Source organism: Pundamilia nyererei, unplaced genomic scaffold, assembly GCF_000239375.1.
Source record: "Pundamilia nyererei isolate P.nyererei 1_Seehausen unplaced genomic scaffold, PunNye1.0 scaffold00196, whole genome shotgun sequence".
Classification (NCBI taxonomy): Eukaryota; Metazoa; Chordata; class Actinopteri; order Cichliformes; family Cichlidae; genus Pundamilia; species Pundamilia nyererei.
In genome coordinates, this window is record NW_005187597.1 from 981,937 (window position 1) to 1,001,342 (window position 19,406).

At 41.6% G+C, this 19,406-nt stretch overlaps 2 protein-coding genes across 4 annotated transcripts in view; one reads left to right on the forward strand and one right to left on the reverse strand.

Moving 5' to 3' along the window:
- The window catches only part of afap1l2 (actin filament associated protein 1-like 2), a 45,187-nt gene extending 42,716 nt beyond the window's left edge, over window positions 1-2,471 (forward strand). For both annotated transcript variants that reach the window (XM_005747385.2, XM_005747386.1), the window contains exons 14-19: window positions 87-341; window positions 436-733; window positions 1,060-1,233; window positions 1,310-1,497; window positions 1,625-1,819; window positions 1,915-2,471. In XM_005747385.2, the coding sequence (XP_005747442.1) occupies window positions 87-341; window positions 436-733; window positions 1,060-1,233; window positions 1,310-1,497; window positions 1,625-1,819; window positions 1,915-1,941 (1,137 nt within the window). In that variant the 3' untranslated portion in view covers window positions 1,942-2,471. The remainder of the gene's footprint in view (window positions 1-86; window positions 342-435; window positions 734-1,059; window positions 1,234-1,309; window positions 1,498-1,624; window positions 1,820-1,914) is intronic.
- Window positions 2,472-2,845: 374 nt separating this feature from the next.
- vwa2 (von Willebrand factor A domain containing 2) lies at window positions 2,846-19,376 on the reverse strand. 2 transcript variants are annotated; one of them, XM_005747388.1, is made up of 14 exons: window positions 19,126-19,376; window positions 14,480-14,541; window positions 10,898-10,972; window positions 9,289-9,422; window positions 9,104-9,213; window positions 6,769-6,966; window positions 6,538-6,671; window positions 6,243-6,372; window positions 5,350-5,405; window positions 5,159-5,266; window positions 4,484-5,065; window positions 3,804-4,355; window positions 3,478-3,600; window positions 2,846-3,245 (listed from the first exon to the last, which is right to left on the reverse strand). In XM_005747388.1, the coding sequence occupies exons 2-14, from the start codon at window positions 14,529-14,531 to the stop codon at window positions 3,115-3,117; spliced, it is 2,385 nt and encodes a 794-aa protein (XP_005747445.1). In that variant the 5' UTR covers window positions 14,532-14,541; window positions 19,126-19,376; the 3' UTR covers window positions 2,846-3,114. The 2 variants fall into 2 exon arrangements, with proteins under 2 accessions (XP_005747445.1, XP_005747446.1); XM_005747389.2 differs by having other exon boundaries at window positions 19,076-19,376.
- Between the last annotated feature and the right edge of the window lie 30 nt (window positions 19,377-19,406).

Genomic DNA, 19,406 nt, shown 5'->3' on the forward strand with positions numbered 1-19,406 from the left:
TTTTGAGATTTTAACTTTCAGTTTAATATTGACTCAGTCATCTGGCCACAAGCCATCTCCTAATTTCCTCCTCTCGTGTCATACAGGATGCTGAGGAGAATAGCCAGACAAACTGCGAGGGCAACAATCTCCAGAAAGACAATGAAACATGCTCACAAGACAATACCAAGGGCCCACAGGGTACAGAACAAGACTCTGAAAACAGGATTTACCTAGACCTCGTCCCTGTGCGCTCTTTCCTTCATACATCCTCTGGAGGGAAACTTTCCCCTAAAGAAGCTTCGAGACATTCCCTAATACCAGCAGATGACAAGAAGGACTCCTCTTCTCAAGTTAAAGAGGTAGGAAATTAGAGTTTATTGACAACCTCAAACCTTTCTCTAGAAAATATTTTTTACTTTCTACATTAATAATTTGCGCATCATTTGGTTGCAGGGGACGTCGACTAACAATACTGAGCCAGATTCAATGCCCGCATTAAATGGGACAAACTTAGCCTCTGCTACCAGCAAACCAGAAGAAGAACGAGCCCAGACTCCCACTCCATCACAGCCACAAACTCAACCAGTCAAGACCTCAACCCAGAGCCAAGAGACCACTAAGAAGACCAGCCTGGGAATCACACAGGCCTTCAATTCCTTTGGTGGACAAATCCACAAGGGTCCAACATCTCACACTGCTGCTGTGCATCCTCACAGCCCACAACCTGCAAGGCCCAAGGCACATACTATAGGTCAGGACAAATGGGGCAGTGGGTTTGCTGAGTTCTGCATATATAAAAAAGATATAGCAAGCATGCTCTTCATTTTAATATCACCACACTCACCTTTTTACAGATATATTCAACAACTTTTCATCATGAAGCAGATATGTTAGAAGTACTTATTACTTTCCTTGACACCTGCTTCCTATTCTGTACTATTACATAACCATGGCTCCCTCTAGTGACAGCCTGCATCTTCTACAGTTAAAAGCACAGCTTAAGATCTGCGCAAGTTTGGGGTTTTTACGGTTATTAAATCTCTATGTCCTCTAAAATTATAAATGCTCAATTACCAGGATGCCCCGGTGCAGTTGAGATAAAGCTGGGCAAGAACCGCACAGAGGCAGACATGCGGCGTTACATCGAGGAGCGTGATCGCCTGGAGAAAGAGAGGGAGGAGGTGAAAATCAGTCTGGCAAACCTCAAGAAAGAGAAGAGGGAAACCAAAGAGGAGCTCAGCACCTGCCAAGGTACACCTGCAGTGTCCGTATGACTCAAAGATTTGCACTGATCACATGGGGACTGACAGCAGTTTGTTGTCCTCAGATCCCAAGCAGCAGGCCTCATTGGAAGCCCGTCTGAAGCAGAAGGAGGAGGCGTGCCGAGAGGCAGAGCAGCACAGGGTGGAGGTGGAGCTACAGTTGGTAGAAGTGAAGGAAAGTCTGAAGAAAGTGGAGTCAGGGCCCTTCACGCTGGGAACCACACTGGACAGCAGCCTCCAGGACACGCCGATGGTTAGTGTGCTGGCTGTCTTTCAATACACCTCAGAATCCATCTGCTAAATGTTTTCTGTGTTTTTCAAATCAGTGCGTGATGCTTGAAATGTGAACCTTAACCATCTCGCTGCTGTTTTACTCTCAGCCTAAAGCATCAACGATAGGCTCTCCCCAGGTATCGTCATCGTCATCGTCGTTATTGTCACCATCATCTTCTTCCCAACCCTCCAGCAGCAACGTTAACGCAGATTCAGTTTCCCCGGTCAATTCTGCGTCTGCTCTTAAAGGCAGACCCACCTCCATGATGACCACAAAAGGCAACGTCCTACAGAAAGCTAAGGTGAGATTCTTATTTACACAGAAAGCATCAATGTCAATATCCTAGCTTGAAAGAAATATTATAATTGGTAGGTCTATTTCTTTTTATATTCATAGGAATGGGAAAAGAAATCAACAACCTAAGGAAATCTTCATTGACCTCTGAAATTCAGAAGTTTATGTTGGTCTAGTCGCCCGTCACCACATTCTGACCCACCGAATGAGCAGACATTTTAATCAAGAACCTCCCTTCCCTTGGCCCTTCAACCAAACCATCACTTTGTCAAGACTATAATGAGCCACAGAGGCACACTTCGTGTTCTTGGATACCACTGGATTTAATCTTAAATTCAATGACTGTTTAAAGTTTGTTTCTATTTGCAAAGGGAGGAAAGTGATGAAGTAGCATTTTGGCCAGTGTAAGAAATGCATTAATGCTACGTTTAAACTTTGAAACGTTGAAATTAAAAACCACTGAAGAACGAGACAGAGGCCCCCTTACTAAATCAGCCGCTCTGTACACAGATTGTAGCTTGGTTCATATATGCTGGTAGCCAAGATGTAAATATATTTACACCATTATTCAGCCTTTGGGCTTGTATTGCTAGCTAAAAATGCACTTTTTATTCAAATAAAAATATACTGACAAAAATATGGGTTGATTTTTTTTTTTTTTTAAATGTATCATTTTGCTATAACAAGAATAAAGTCTTTACTTTTGTAAGGGGAAACATTTTTGTTTCCTTCCTTTAGTTTCAGACTCCTTCCCATCAATTCATTCAAAATGTACCTGCCATCTTCTCTTGAAATCCTCAATTATTTCACCCCTCACTGGAGTATAACTACCTTTTGTACATTTAGATTTAACAATATGAATGTACTTTTTTTTCAAAATGAACCTCGACCAGCTTAGTGGATTTGCGTGTAAAAATATGGAGCGTAATATTAAAAATGGAAACGGAGGGAGTGGGAGGACCTTCTTTTTGGTTATGTAAAGAAATAAAGTTGTGTCTATTATGCATTAAAAACATTAGCAGCCTGACACTGATTAATAATATAAAAGCTTAAATCCTTTAAATACAAGAGAACCGTGTTGAGACATTTGCACAACAGTGAGCACAGTGACAACAATAATAACATACAAATGGATTCAGCAGTACAGACACTTGCTGACACTGTGTGCAACTGTAAACACTGAAGCAAAAAAACAAAGCAACATTAGATTTCCCTTTGCTCCATCGTCTACCTGCAAGCATCCTCGGTTCTTAAGTGTTCATATGCTCAGTGTATACTTTGTGTTTATAAGTGCAGGGCATGTCAGGGAGTATGTCTCCGACGGTGTAGTTTGTAGCGATGCAGAAGCTCCTGGTGGTTCTTCCTCTGTCTGCTCTTCCTCCTCAGACCAGCAGGTCTTGGAAGATCCCCTCTGGATGAAGACCTGCTGCTTCCTACAAACAAACCACACAACAAGTCATGACTTGTAACCAATTCTGTCCATTTACATTTACAGTTTAATTTATGAGCTTTTAATATGGGACCAAATGCTATATCAGGATATGTATATCTAAATCAGTTTGTCTTTGTTTTTGCACTTAAGTTTTGTAGAAGGATCACTGACGAAGCTATGAAAAGTAGAAATTAAGGATATAAGGAAAGAAAACTTTCATGAATGTCACTGACTTCTTTCGCAGTGCGGCCCCTCATAGCCTTGGCACTGACAGCGAAAGCTCCCTTCTGACAAGATGCAGACCCCATTATTCATACATGGGTTAGGCTTGCACAGGTTTACAGGTTTCTTCACCTCTGAAAGGAAGGAATCAACACAAAGCAGCCAATTATTTTTCATGTTAAGTTTAAAATAAACTATCTCACATCTCTGAAAAGGCTAAGTGAAGGGAAAAGAAGAAAAACTGTGTTTGCAGATCAGTTTCACACAGTTCTTTATCAACAGAAAAGGAAAATAGTTTAGGAGGTTTGGTAAAAGACAAGTTCCCCTGCATCGTTACCTGAACACAGCATCTGCACCAGGACATCCTCAAAGTACTTGAGATCCTCGTAGGACGGCACTGAGATCATGTGCTCCTCTGCACCGGCAATCTGCATCAGCCTCTCCCTCTGGACATCGCCGATACCAACCACAAGCACTGAGACTCCATTGTCTCTTATCTTTTGAGCTGGTACGACAGCATCATCCCCACCGGTGCCGTCCGTCACCACTACTACAGCCTTGTTCACTCCCGGTCGTGCGCCATTAGCTATGGTGAGAACATTAGAGTGGATGTGCAGCAACGCCCCACCCGTCGAAGCCACTCCACCCACGTACTTGGCGTCACCTACAGCCTGAATGATGGAAGAACCAGTCTCATACGTGTCCAGCTTGAAAACAGTGGTGGCTCTCCTACTGTACGCCACAAGGGCCACTTGAGCCACGTCACGGTTGATGTCGAACTGGACGGTGACGCTGCGCACAAAGTTCTGCAGGGTGGCAAAGTTATCACGGCCCACACCACCTGAAGCATCCAGGGCAAACACCAGATCTACAGCTTGACCCAGACAACCTGGAAAAGAAAAGGAAACAAAAAAAGAATATGGATAGCTAATTTGATTTTTTTTGCGTGCAATAGCATCTGACCTAATAGTGGCATTAATGTTCCAACATATTCAGCACATCTATCAGATCAAGCACCTTGCGTATCCACGCTGCAGATCTTGGCCCTCAGCTCGGGGATCTTGGAAGCGAGCCTATCAGGTGATGAGTAGGTGAGGGTCCTCTGCAGATTTCCTGTGATGTTATTCAGCTGCTCCTTTAAGCTGTCAGGTCCCACTCCTATCAGGAAGATCTCTCTGTCTCGTGCATATTTAGACGGCTCAACCACCTCATCTGCGGCAGGAGTGGCGGTGAGCAGCACCACCACACGGGGAAGGTCGTCCGCGACATCGGCAAAGACCGGCGCGCTCATAAAGCCATGGCGGGTAACATAGCGGAGGGCCTGGCCCGTGTTTGTTTCACCACCAATTAGCTGAAGTGAGTACACAGCATTAAGAAGACTCCTCAGGTCTCCTTTGAACTTGCCAACCTGGGCCTCGACACGTGGTTCCCCGCCAAACACCGCCAGGCCGACCTTGCTGGGACTGTTAGAGCCAATCACAGTCTGCAGGAAGCGCTTTAAGAAGGACTTCAGGCGGAGAAAGCCTTCCATGGTGAGCGTGGCAGAGCCCTCAAGCAGGAAGAGCAGGTCTACAGAGCAGTCCAGCAATAATGCAGGAGCTAAGAAGAAATGGATGGTTTGGTTAATTTGCTCTCTACGTTCAAGATCCGACATAGCCTTAGCATGTAGTCAGCAGCTTTGAGTGTACTGACCACAGTGTGGGTCTCCTCCGTAGCCAGGAGGACACACGCAGTGGTAGCCCTCTGAACCTTCTGATACACATGTTCCACCATTCAGACATGGCTGAGAATCACAGGGATCTACAGCGGAGAGAGAGATGAAGAGCGTGAGCTGCAGATACCGCATCTCAGAGAAGTAAAAAGCGGCAAGGCGAGGTTGTTACCCGGACAAATTGTTCTATGGCAGACTGTCTGGTGTCTCGTATAAACCTTGCTGTACCTGTAACACAAAATTCAAAATATTTTGTTAGCATTTAAAACAGTTGCTTCTAGATGGTGTGATGTGGGTAAGTTACTGACCCCCATAAGCCATTCTCTGATTTTCCCTATTAGGTAACAGAAACATATTACCCCACCCATCAATTGATTCATATAATAAGTGGCTAGAGGCATTTTAGATCTCAGTTGGATTTGCCAGTCATGCGAATTGCTAGCACTCATCTAGACAGTTTCAGGTACTAGAAACAGCACACACCTTATTTCTTTTCTCTGCTTTTCCCTGAGTGTAATGGTCTACTTCCACTTGCCTCGGGCCATTTTGCTGTGGTAAAGTTGCAATGTTGTGTGAAATTAATTTTGTCAAAGGCCATTTTAATTTTGCCTGGGAGGGTCTGAAAGAATTACACTGCTGTAGCTTGTTTTGTATTAACACCCTCACACTGACACAGCACATTAACACATGGGAGTTACCCTGTTCCACTGCTGTCTTGTGGCTCATTGAGCAATGAGGGGGAAAAAAAACACTGTTACACACTTAGATCCAATGCAACGTCCAAAACAGATCATATTAGGAAACTATACAGTGCTGTGCTAAAGTCCTGAGCCACCCCATGATCGTGTTGTCTCTACACAGACAACTTAGCATACTGTACAGTTTCAGGTTAAAGAACTGTTAAAGAATTTAAGAAATCTGGATAAATAGGAGGACAAAAGAAGTAGTGACACATCTAAAAAACAAATAAACAACTATCTACAGCAGATGAGCCGTGTCAAGACTTTTGCACAGTACTGTATACTGCAGCTACGACATTTGAAAGTAAAACCTTTAAACACTTGCCTGTAGTAGGGACAGAGAGATGTGTATGGGGAATAGCCTTTGGAACCTTTCCAACACATGTAGTTCCCCTGCAGCTCTTTAACTGTCTCCAGTGTCTTCCTCTCACAGGGAAATGTCTCCATCCGACAGCCTGGAGAACAGGGTTGAGACAGGGGTTAGGAGGAGACTGGACACTGAGCAATGAGGGACTAGAAAAAAGGGGGTAGTGCAGCACAAAACAAGGATGTTAGAGAAAAGGATTCCCATTCACTTCTTTAACAAACAAGCACGAATAGTTGTCAGTGGAAAGTCCAACCTGCGGGTGTGGCGTTGCAGAAAGAGAACGTGCTCAGTGTTGTGTACAGGCCATTGACACCATCATGGAAATGCTCGGCGAGGAAAACGTGGCTCTCTGTTGGCTCACTGGCTAAAGCGTGAAGCTCCTCCCATCTGAAAACATATAGAGATGGCTTAGTATATAAAGAAATGTACACATACTTTAATGAATTATTATAGGGAAAGTTTATTGTGGAGCTGTCAAACATACTTGGGGTAGCGTAAGCCCACAGCAAACACAACCACGCCTGTGTCTTTGAGCTGAGCAGCTGCCAGCACCGAGTTGCCCTGAGATCTCCCATCTGACATCAGGATGACGATGCGAGGCACACTGGAAGAGTTACGGCCGCCTGGGAAACCCTTCCTGAGGATGTACTTCAGAGCCAGGCCTGTCTGGGTGCTGCCTCCCCTGTGGGTAGAGAATTCGGAAAAGCGAAATAGCAGGATTTCTGTGTTTTTGTTTGAAAAATACTGAGGAGTTAGAGCGCATGTACTGTACTACAGCAGATGTCAGCAAGGTCAATAAACTGCTGCATATCACAGCCAAAGTAAACTAAAGATTACATTTGGATGGATTTCTCTTTAAGTTCTTGGACTCTAAATGTATGTTGGCTGCGTTTCATCACCCCAGGCCTCGTGACACACATTTAAATCATTTTCGGTTTTGTTTTTGTTTAACATAAATGTCCATCCTTTCATTTTCAAAGTGTAGACACTGAGAAAAAGATCCTTTCCAGGTGACAGAGGACAGATGTGTTGAAACAAACGCTACAAGTGGCTTCCTCGCCAATCTAACCTCCTTAGAACAGATCTGTGTGAGCATATACTCCACAAATATCTTCAAAATATTGAAACTAAGAAACTTGCGCTTCTTTGAACTACAATAATCTCAAACAACAATGTGAACAAAAACACATCTGCATTTAAAGCAGCTTTCAGTTGCTCCCTTGTCATCAAGCGTCACCAGCTAGGTCTGCACATTTGATTTGGCAGCATTTTATGCCAGATGCCATTTCTGGTGAAACACCACAGAGATTTGTGTCGCCTGCTGAACTTGAACCGCAACCTTTTGCTTGCCAAATGAATGTGTTAAGCACTTAACTACATGACTTTTACAGGTAATAATCAGAGGTTAAAGTGGGCTGGAGCAATTAGTTTCAAAGCAGCCACTGAAACGTTTTTGACTGAAATTGTAATTTTAATTTTAGATGTAATGTCCTAATTCAGAGTTTCTGAGAGATTGGATCAATTATGATGATTAGCTGAACTGGCCGAATGGAATATGACAATTTCGCGTCATTAAAGGTTGCATGAAAATACGGGCAATTTATTGTAGTTTTCAGAACTAGAATAAAGTTTACAGTGACGTGCTATATTGGAGTGATCAGTTTACTGTAATAATACATCAAAGGTAACAGATAATACTTTTTTTTGCTACTTTAATCACTGGTAATAATGATAATAATGCAATAAATCCAATAAAAATGCATAAAGTTCTCTAACATTTCCAAAGTTGCTATAACATTTCTACTGATGTTGAGTCGGTCGCTACATTAATTCATTTTGTGGTAATGTGACTGGTTATAGGTTTCAATTCTATGTACCCACTTCAAACCAGCTGGTGGGTCAAACTGTTACTTCCACATTGTGAACAACACACACACACACACACGGTCAAATTACCATCCTCTTCCTCGGTTTATGCACTTATCCAATATCCAGTGACCACCTGTGGAGGGCCTCTAATCTGAAATTAATTTGTTTTCCTTTTCAGGGAGCATTTGGTGCTACTTAGCCACATGTGTGGATGTGTATGTGTTTTGCTGTCAGCATAAACATAAAATAATGTTGCGTGGGGGTTTAAGTGTTAAGGGATTTATAAAATATAAGATGAGGACAAGAAAATGTTGCCAGTCTGGATATGTTCGACCTAATTCTATCACCTTTTTTATTCATTTACTCTTGGATTTGTTTTCTTAAACATGACAGTCTGGTTTTAAAAACATAGAAAAAGGCATGCCTCCAACAGGGACATACCATTTTGTTAGCACTAGGTCTTTTTTTTCAGCTGTCAAAATAGATGAACTACTGAATCTTCTGTGGCAAATATAACACACGCATACAGTTTTGTAATCTCAGTCTGCACTAACAGCATCTTGCACTTCCAGGCCGGTTGATAACAACGGAAACGCTAGAAGAAAAAATAAAGAGGACGCCTGCCAATGTAGGCTCTCTGTTTTCCAAATCAAAGAAAGCTGTGAGCCACAAATGTTTTGACTCCATCCTTAGAAGTGTTGCTTGCTAATTAAAATCTTAAAATAATGTCGCCTGCTTCTCCAGTGAGCGCAGATTATTTAAAACAGTTAATTTCATAATGGATGTCAAAAAAACCCTGTTTAGACACATTTTCCACATTTCTTTAAAGCTTTCATTTATGTCCCGGATCCTTCATAGCTATAACTCATTAATATACAAAACCAAACTTAAGTTAAAGGCTTGAGTTCACATATTGAGCTACTCGTGCTCAGATGGCAGCAGAGACACACCTGTAAGAAATGCTCTTTATCTGCTTCTTCAGCTCCTGCTTGGTGGAGTATGAGTCCAGGGTAAACTCAAGCCGAGGAGTTGAGCCAAACTGAATTAAACCAACTCGCACCTGCACAGGGAGAAATTACAAGAGCACTGACTGACAGGATGCGAAGACGGCGAGAGACAAGAGATCAACCCAAACCTTATCTGCTCCGATGTCTAGTGCTTGACAGAGTTTGATCGCATAGTGTTTGGACCTCTCGAAGCTGCCTTTCCCAACGCTGTAGGAACCATCCATGAGGAAGAGGATATCCATGACTGCTGAGCACTGCATCACTTCCCATTAAAGCAAACACACACAGAATAATTCACACAGAGGGTACAGACGAAGATGGGTCAATAGGTCCAAACTCATTCACTAGCTTCCCCACATTCCTGTAGTATATTGGTTTTCCTGGCTGGGTATCAAATGGACCATTGCAGACAAAAATAGTATCTAGACATAATAAGAGAAAACAAACTCTGCATGTCAAAGCTCATTTTATTTCCTTATATTTTCCCTTTCACACATTAAACTACTACCAAGCGAAAAGCTTTCTCTCTCTTTCATGCATGTTTGTACTTGCTGGGTGCATCAGCTGATTATGAACAAAGCCATTAGGGGCACATTACACGTGCAGCGTGTGTCATCTGTCTGTCATTTGAGTCATCTGCTTATAGAAAAGTCACATACACCACTGACACAGACCACCAACTTCTAAGTATTTCTGTCTCACAATTTGTTATCCATTTCTGATTTAGGCTCTCTGGCTCATTTACTGTGTGCTGCTCAGCTGACTTACATCCAGTTACAGGCATGCAGGTTGACATCATGACCAAGCATGTCACAACAATTCCTAGCAACAACCCTCATGTGAAAAAAAACATTGATTCAGTAGATTGTAAAACTACCTTTAGCAGCAGTAACTTGAAGTAATTTTTTGTAAGAATTTATCCGTCTTTGACGTGATTGTGGAAGTATTTTGGCTCATTATTGTTAACAGCATTCCTCCGGTTCATTAAAATTTGCTTATTCACAGCTTGAGGGTTTGTCTGGGCCACTTAAGTGTCTTGATTCTCTTGTTTTTAGCCATTCTGTTGTAGATTCTGCTGTTCTATTGATCTTTATCTTGCTGCATGACCCAATTTGGACCAAACATTACCTGTTGGACAGATGGCCTCACATTAGGCTGAATACTTTGAGTCACTGACTCATGGTTGAGTCGATGACTACAAGGTACCCTGGTCTTATGGCAGCAAAGCAATCCTAAATCATCACCCCTTCACCTCTGAGTTTGACATGTGGCAAGAGATGTTTGTGCATTGTGCATTATGACCAAACATCTCCACTTTGGTCTCATCTGTTTAGATGCAAACCTAAGCTGTGCTGTCATGTTCTTATTAGTGACAGGCACCTTTTATCTAGCAACCCTTCCAAAAAAAACATACTTGTTGTGTCTTTTTGTAATTGTGATATCATGAACTTTAACATTTAACATGCTAACTGAAGCCTGTAGAATGTGAGATCTAGTTCTCTGGTTTTATACAGTTTCTAAGAGGATTGCGCAGCCAGATCTTAGGTTGAATTTGCTGGGCATCAACACACACCTGAATGCTCCAAACCACAGAACTGCCAAAACTGCTGCTTTTACAGAGGTGACCCCTGATGATCAAAAAGTCAAGCGCCTGGCTGCTACTTACCTATGGAAGCAGTGCTTCGTTTTTCACATGACTGTACATTTTATGTGTTAACCATTTTGTAAGGTACTCACTTTCTCCTGCAGAGTTGATTTTCACAATGTTCTCATGGCTGGTTTGAATCTCCTGCACAGAGGTGCCGTGCTGAACTAGCAGGCACCAACAACACAGAGAGCAGTCAGATATTTACTCAGTCTTTATTTATTCACCTACAGTCACTAGAGGTGGGAATCACCATACATCCCACGATACGATATTATCACAATACTTAACGCACGATACGATATTATTGCAATTTTTTAAAATATTTTGCGATATTCAGATTCTGTACATAAAGGTTTATCAATATTCATTTTATCTAATATCAAAGTCTCACACTCAGTCTTTCTCTCATGTCAGTCAGTTTTATTGTTGACAAACTGAACGGTTTGTATTACAGTCTAGTCCAACTTAACTGAATGCAACCATCTGGTACAATTATAGCTATTCTGAACTATGCAATATGAAAACTATGCAGCCCCTTCAGCAACTGAAGAATTTGAAAGTAAATTAAAACAAAATGTAATTTTACATTAAATAAAAAAGTTTTAAACTTAATTAAAATAAAACATGTCTTAAATTAAAATAAGTAAACTGTCATGTTTATTGCTGCCAAAAAAAAGTTAAACACATTTGGACAATGTCAGGATTCTTGCTCAGAAAAAGGATCAACATGCTCTGAAGTCAGAGCACAAAAACCTTTTTTGTAACAAAATATCGATTTCTGCTGTCCCTGTATCGATACATTATTAGCAAACAAAATATCACGATATTACACAGTATCGATTTTTCCCCCACCCCTAACAGTCACAGTAAATTTACATATGAAGCACTAACCTATGAGAGAGAGGCCAAAATAACTTGGAATAAATTAGAAATAGGTGAAACGTGGCTTATCACACATTTAACTGATTTTCTAAATGTGTCTAGACTACTGTAATCTAAAAGAACATATTCAAGCTTAAAACATTTAGGGTCCGGATCTCCACAAGGTTTCAAACACTTATAAATTATCATTGCAATTTCAATTTGTTTATATCTTAGTTTTAGTTGGATCCTCACCAGCTCCCATTAAAAGTCACAATTTTTCATCAGTTTCAGATTCACAAAATACTTCATATAAAAAACCATGCTCTGACCTGTAGACCATTACTCTTCATGTTAACTTTATTTATTATCATTGTTCAGACATCCTATAGAGCCGTGAGAAAAGAAAAATAACCAATAAATTGGATGCTTTCCCTAAAGCCAAAATAGACTCCCACATGAGCCCTATTCTAATGGATAATTGAGTATTTCAAGCTAATGTGAGCAGACAAGTGAAGAAAACCATTCTTTCGCTCCATTCAGTCAAAGGACGCTCTTCTATTCAGGCACACGTACGGCTCAGATGAGAGCAAGGACATGTTTTCGTGTGAACATGGCTTTTTGTCCGACAGAGGCATTTGTTCGGCACAGAGAAGGGAGCACTTGAGTGATTTTACAAACGTGCGTTGCCACGCTGAACAGATTCCACACTCTGAATACCACAGTGCTTCTTTTCAGTTAGAAAGAAAGTGTGAGTTCGTCCTCCCGTAATGCTTCAGGCTGTCTGTGCCTTGCTGATTTAGTGCCTGCACATCAGCTAAAACAGGTGATAAAAAGTCAAACGAGCCGAACGATAAAGCGCAACCGAAAACATCAAAGAAAGGTTGCACGTACAAAAGTTTGATGGGATTATTTAGTGCCGACATTGGCTTTGTCCTCATATTTTGCACTCATATTTCTGTCACTGATGTTGTCCGGTGAGAGGCGAGGAGAAAAATACTGGCTGACATTGATTTTTTTTCTTTTAAACATCATTTTTTGGGCCTTTTTGCCTTTGTTAGATTGGCGAAGGGAAGAATAGACAGTTGGATAGTAAGGTAGGTGGTTTGATTCCTGGCTTCTCCAGTCTGCATTATAAAAGTATCCTTGGGCAAGACACTGAACTCCAAGTTACTTTCCGATATATAAATGTGTGTAAATGTTAGAAGAGAAAGAACTTGCATGAATACGGCATGTTGTATAAAGCGCTTTGAATGCTCAAGAAGGGCATGAACTAGTTTGCAGAGAATACTGTTCTTCCAGAGGAAAGAAGGGAACCAGCTTAAGTCAGGGTGTCAAGACTTTCGCAAACTCAGCACTAACCTTGAGTCCTTTTTATTATTTTTGACAACCTTTGTTTAAATCTGATTTCTTTGCAGGCTGCCACGGATGATTAATGGTGAAATGCAACATGCATTTAGCAAAAGACATGTCAGTGGTTGTAAAAAAAAATAAAGGGAAAGTATGCAACATATAAATAATAAAACCAATTCAATTTTTTATTGTTAAATTTTGAGCACAACTAAAACTCTGAAGTGGCAATAATATCATTTTTTAAAGCTCATGACTTTATTTTTTTTTCTTCAACCATTCATTCATAGGAGTAAAGGCCTTCATCGGGTCATGAAACATTAAGCACAACACTAATAATTAAAGAAACCTACCACCTGCAAACCAGACCTCTGCTCTCCGACCTCTCCACAATCCTGACCCTTTCAGCTTCCTCGAATTCCAACAACGCCGCAGCCCCAAAGCACTCCTGACAGTGGACGTTTAGGTTCTTGGCAAGCGGCATTTTCACGGTCAGTGTGGGGCCCACAGTGCTCTGAACAAAACATCTATCTGTTCAGCCGAGCGACTCTAGCAGAATGACTGTATCTTTAATGTGTGTGAAAGACGATTTAGCAGAAAAATCAGGAACAAGATAATAAATGTAAACCCTGCAGCTGAAGGGTTGATGTCAATTGGCATCAATCCCACGAGATCAACACAATATCTCCCTGAAATCAGAAAAATAACAGGGATTAGCCTGCCCCTATCTGTGGAATTCAATTTGACAGGCTGGATTACATGGATATCTTGCACTGAAACATGTTATCTGTGTTGTCAGCGTGTCGTCTCTTGACAGGGTAAGACAGTCTGGTGTGCTCAAGTTCAAAGTCTTAAAATGACCCATAATAAATAGTTAGGATGGGGCTAAAGCTGTCATTTTTGAAAACAATTCAAGGATTATATTGCCCCACAACTCCCGCCTCTTCCCTCAGGCACATACCGATGGACTCTGGTCAATGGGAACAATGCAATGGAAGAGATGCAAAGTTTGCCTCGCAAAACAAGCAGCATGTCAAGCACACGCGGCAGGAAAGCACTTTGATGCGAGACTTGACAGGTTAAAGCTGTGAAATGTCTCATAAAGAATCTCAGGTGGTCCAGAGGCGCTTCAGTGATTCACCGCACATTTTCCATCAAGCAGGGCATAAACTTGGGCCTTAAATGTTCTCACAAGCACCAACACAACGAACATTTTCAACACTATATTTACAAGAACATTAAACTTTTCCTGAGCAAAAACAACCATAACCATCAGTACATACCTAATATTAGCATTTATTTCCAATGCTAACCCTGACACAGCGCTGTATCCACTGACTTTTATTTACAAAGCATCCATAATGCGCAAGCAGATATTCCAAAATAGTACTTAAAACACTCCTCCCACTAATGGCTCTGAGGCACAGAAGGCAAAACAGTAATAAAATCAATAAACCGACCTTGAAAAAGCAGCACAGTTAAGAGGGAGGAGAGGCAGATATGAAAGTTCATCCTGGGACGCCTGGAACGACAACAAAAGGGACACTTAGCCAGAATGCAAAGTAAAAGCACTAAAATGCACATATATCTGGGGGGGTTTTCTTGTTCACGAGTGAAAGTCTTCTGTTATTCTCAAGGTGAAAAAAACTTTAGCAATATAATCCATCAGACAGACAAAATGTCAGAGACACTGGCAAACGAGCCAGAAATTGTGAGAAAGGTTTTTTTGTGAGCCGTTTTTGTGTTATACGGAAAACCACTTAAGCCTTGACACAATTCAGGAAATGTGCTATAGTGCTAGCCAAGGGACATGAGGACAAGTCTGTGTAACCCTACCAAGTAAAAATGAAAAAGTCATTAGCAACAGGGCACAACTACATTCGATCAGGGGGGCCAGGGGGTAAGTAACCCAAGACTGACTGCACTGTTACCATATTTTCATAGCTAAGTGTAGCTAAGTGGTTGAACTTTGGCCTTTCAAAGAGTGTCCATAGAGAAAAACCAGGGTGGTTGCAAAAACTTTTTAAAATATTTTCATACTATGCCTTAATAATTTTTCCTCAAACCTGATGCTGGGATCTACCTTTACTCTCATCAAGTTCACCATTCTCAGTGTGGGAATGACCCTAAACGTCCAGACATAATTTAGGAGAATTTAGAAGCTCTGTTTTGGTATTATTACCCTGGGAAAAGTGGCCTAACAGCATAATGTTGCCCTCAGGCAACAAACCACTAAATTCTACTTTGGTTATTAAATTAAAACAAAATCCAATACACTTCTTCAGATATTCGTCTACACGCCCAGAATTTTTTATTTAGTTATTTCAACTAATTTTACAGTGTAATAATCAAAAACACATGTGCCATTCTGAGAGACAGGACAAAACAACTGAGCATCGTTTAAAAGCTACAGGCTACCGGAATATTGTTGCTGACCATGTCCGTCCCCTTAAGACCGCAGTCTCCCCATGTCGCAAAGCTCAGATCAAACTGGATCCTTGAATATAACAATACTCAGCACACATGACTGTACTCAACTGGCCTCCAGAGTCACCAGCTCTTAATTCAGAAGAGAACCTTTGGGATGTGGTGGAGCGAGAGATTCACATCGTGGATATACAGCTAACAAATGTGAAGCAACTGCATCATGCAATTGCTGCACATTTATTTAAGTGGGTCTAAGTCAGTACCAGCCAGGTATACCTAATAAAGTGGTCAGTGAATGTAACTCACTTAACAAAGGTATCTTGATACCAGCATGTATACATATAAGTGTTTTGTCTGGGCTAAAAAGAATCCCATACGTTCCAAATGAAGCTCTTCAAGCAGGATGTAAACTACTTTGGATGTGTGCGTGTGTGGGGGGGATTCCAACAAGATACGAGCTATGTAAATATGTGTGTTTGAGAGTGTAATCCATGTTTACCACAGTGGTCACCCAGGAGCTGGGATACCAGAATATGCTGACATAGCCCCACGGCCATCTACAAACCCACTGATTATGATTTGATAACACATGCCAACTGTTAAGCAAGCATACAACCTGACCTCAGGTTAGCCGCACCATTACAATGACAGTCACATGTTGTCACTGTTTGATACACATACAATGTTAAGGGGGATGCATATAATATCTGATTAACTCTGGGAGCTGATAAGCAGGGCTAAAATATCCTTCCTGTGGCTGAAAAGACTGTGTGTGGTCCAACAGGTATGCATATTATAGAGACTAATATTTCCCTAGAAAGTAACCTTATACGGGCATTCCTTTCTTATGGGGACAAAACACAACACTCCTTAAAGGCAGTGGCCTTTAAAGTAAAGACTGCTTTAAGATTAGCAGTTCTAATTAATGTTAGAGCACATTTAAACAACTCAGTGTAAGTTAATGTTATATCCAATTAAATCATGGTTATATAATTGTGTGTGGACTTGCTCCAACAAAAGCCCACTATGCCTGTGGGATCTGACATTTTTGTGGGGACCAAAATGCTGGATCCCAAAAGCTTACATAGCTGGCCGAAGGTTAATACTTGACTTTAGGTATTCAGTAATGACATCTATGGTTAGGGTAAGGGGGCGTGGCATGTATTATGTAAGTGACAGGTCCCCACAAAGATAGCCGTACTAAAATATGTGTATCTGTGTATAGGTAGACCAGAGAAACCCTCTGTACAGGTAAAGCCGCGTGTATTTCTGAGACAGGGATGTGATTGTGTGCAGGATGGAGCCCCTCTTTAAGAGGAGTCTGTGTGTCTGTGATACAGATCTGCAGAGCTGACATGGTGTGGCTGTCTGAGAAGGCACGTGCTGATAAACATCAAGAAAAAGCTATTGATGCTCATTTTGTGCACTCGCTGGTACGTCTTGCTGACAACAGATTTCATTACTTCCACGGGGGTGCAGCTTAGAGCGCCCATGCTTGCACAGGGAAGCAGCCGACCATGCCGGCATATAAAAGACACTTTTACAGTAAACGTGTGTAGTGCGCACACCTGTCTCAAAATTGGCTTCTTCTTCACAAGCATTCCTGCCCTCCCCGAGTCTGCGTGCCAGCGAACAGCTTCTCAGCTGTCTGCTCTGGAATAGTGGTTCCAGCTAAATGAGTAAAACTGCACAGATCAGCCTGTCAGGGGAGTGAAAAGCTAATTAAAGTGCTACACTCTCCTAACCTAATGTCTTTCATATTTCTTATGTGAATGGGATGATTAACCCATAAAATATTAGCGCACAATTTCAGTGGTAAAATAATGGAGGAAGAGGAAGGGCCAAGTCAAGCTTTCCCACCAAACTGTATACTTCGTGGTAAATTGCCTTCATGCTGTATAATTAGAAAGGAGCACCAGTTTTTGAACAAGCTTCATAGAAACGGCAGAGATCTTGTAACCTGTACTTGGGAGTGAGTGTGTTACTCTAAGAAACATCCTGACAGTGTAAATCATTTTAGGGTGACTCACCTGAAACAGCTGCTTTAAAAACAGCAGAGAGCAAATGTGAAAAACTGTGCAGCACGGCAGTGATTAAAAGCCACAAAATGCTTTGGTATGTACCCACTGTAGTGATGTGTTGCTCTAACAAGTCGGAAACCACACACAGACAGACAGAGGATGCAGTCTCTGATGGGATTTTGAGGCAGCTTATCATCAGTTCCCAGTTAATCAAGCTAAATAAGATTATTGTTTAGAATAATTTGCAGCAAATCCAGTTTGTGCAAATAAGAACTCATTTTATTTTATTTTTTATGTTGTGTGTCATTGAGTTTATTGATACACACTCTGACAAGCCAGATCATTAGGTACACACTTTGCCAGTTTCTGCCCCTAGATTACTTAATTCTTTGTGGCACAGATTCCAAGGTGCCATAAGCATTCCCTAAGAGATTTTGGCCCATACTGGCATTTTAGCACAGCTGCTGCAGATTTGTTGGATACATATCTCTCATTCCTCCACATCCCAAAAGGTGTTCTACTGGATAGAGATTTGGTGACTGTGAGAAACCAGTTTGAGTGATTTGAGCTTTGTCATCCTGCTGGAAGAAGCCATCAGAAGATGGGTACACTGGGGCCATAAAGCGATAGACATGATCAACAACAGGTAGGTTACTGCATTTAAATGATGCTCAGTTTGTACTTAGGGGCCCAAAGTGTGTCAAGAAAATATCCCCAACATCATTACACCAACAGCAGTTTGAACATATAACACAAGGGAGGAAGGACCCATGCTTTCATATTGTTTAAATGCTGACTCTTCCAAATATCACAGCAAAAACTGAGACTTATCAGTCGAAATATTTCCCAATCTTCTGTTGTCCAATTGTGATGACCATGTGCAAATGTGTGATCTTCTGCTGCTGTTGCCCAAGAGATGCTCTTCGGCACACCTTGGTTTTAACAACTAGTTATTTACTGTAGTTTTCCTATCATTTTAAAGCAATTTATTGCACCCATCTCCTTCAAGATTTATTATCGTGCATACCTTTGCTATACCAAGTGGTTATCTGTTGCCTTTGTATCAGCTTGAAGCAGTAGAGCACCTTTGGGTTCACTCTGTAAACACTGCAGGGAAATGTCAGGTGATTTGAGCTTCAGGAGGCTCCTTTGACCACTTCTACATGTCGAAATACTCTGAGCTGCTTCTGTGTGATTGGCTCATTAGATATTCGTGTTGGGGGGGGATTAAGGTGCACCTTACAAATTTAGCGGGGAATATATTCAAATGCCTGGGATAAAACGTCGCTAAATTATTAGCATTATTTAACGGTAGCAGAGTTTACAGCGGTGGGTTAAATGTGCTTAATTTTCCCTCTGGCCTGAACCTCTAGTCAAGTCTGTCCACACCTGGTCACTGTTCCGCGTATGGCAGCTTTAAAGTCAGGTACAAGGTCCTAGCATGCTAACATTACAGTCAAAAATGGAAAGGCAGGTTTCGTCAGTATGCATATCCAAAGTGGTATTCCTTAAACCTTTTAAGCAATCTCGTAAATTCCTTTAGGTTACATAAAAAAAATAAAAAAAATCATTGTACAGTAACTTAACTCAGTCAAACAGCAAACTTACTAAACTGCTACAGAAAGTTAACCGTCACCAGCACATCCAAACCCACGCACCGATAAATCGTCTCCTCGCCGACCGCAGATTTTTCTCCTTTAAGCTGGAGCGCGTCTTCCGCAGACCGGTCCTCTCCGTCCTAACACCACCTTGTTTCCGCACTGATTTGATTTAATGAGGCGCTTTGCCTCCGACCAGAGAGGGAGCTGCGACCCCACCTACCCGACATGCCTATCCCTGAGGTACCTGCACAGATGAGTACTTCACATGACCTCCTCCCATCTCCAACAGGTACGAAAACGGAGTGGCTTAGATAGTTTTACATCCTGGTACCACTTAA

What these genes read in the sequence shown, in the direction of transcription:
- vwa2 (XM_005747388.1), bottom strand. Translation starts at nt 14,531, where the DNA reads ATGAACTTTCATATCTGCCTCTCCTCCCTCTTAACTGTGCTGCTTTTT. An exon ending in CTGCAACGCCACACCCGCAG is followed by an intron (nt 6,373 to 6,537) that starts GTTGGACTTTCC and finishes CCTGTTCTCCAG; the next exon opens with GCTGTCGGATGGAGACATTT. An exon ending in TCTCTCTGTCCCTACTACAG is followed by an intron (nt 5,406 to 6,242) that starts GCAAGTGTTTAA and finishes TTTGTGTTACAG; the next exon opens with GTACAGCAAGGTTTATACGA.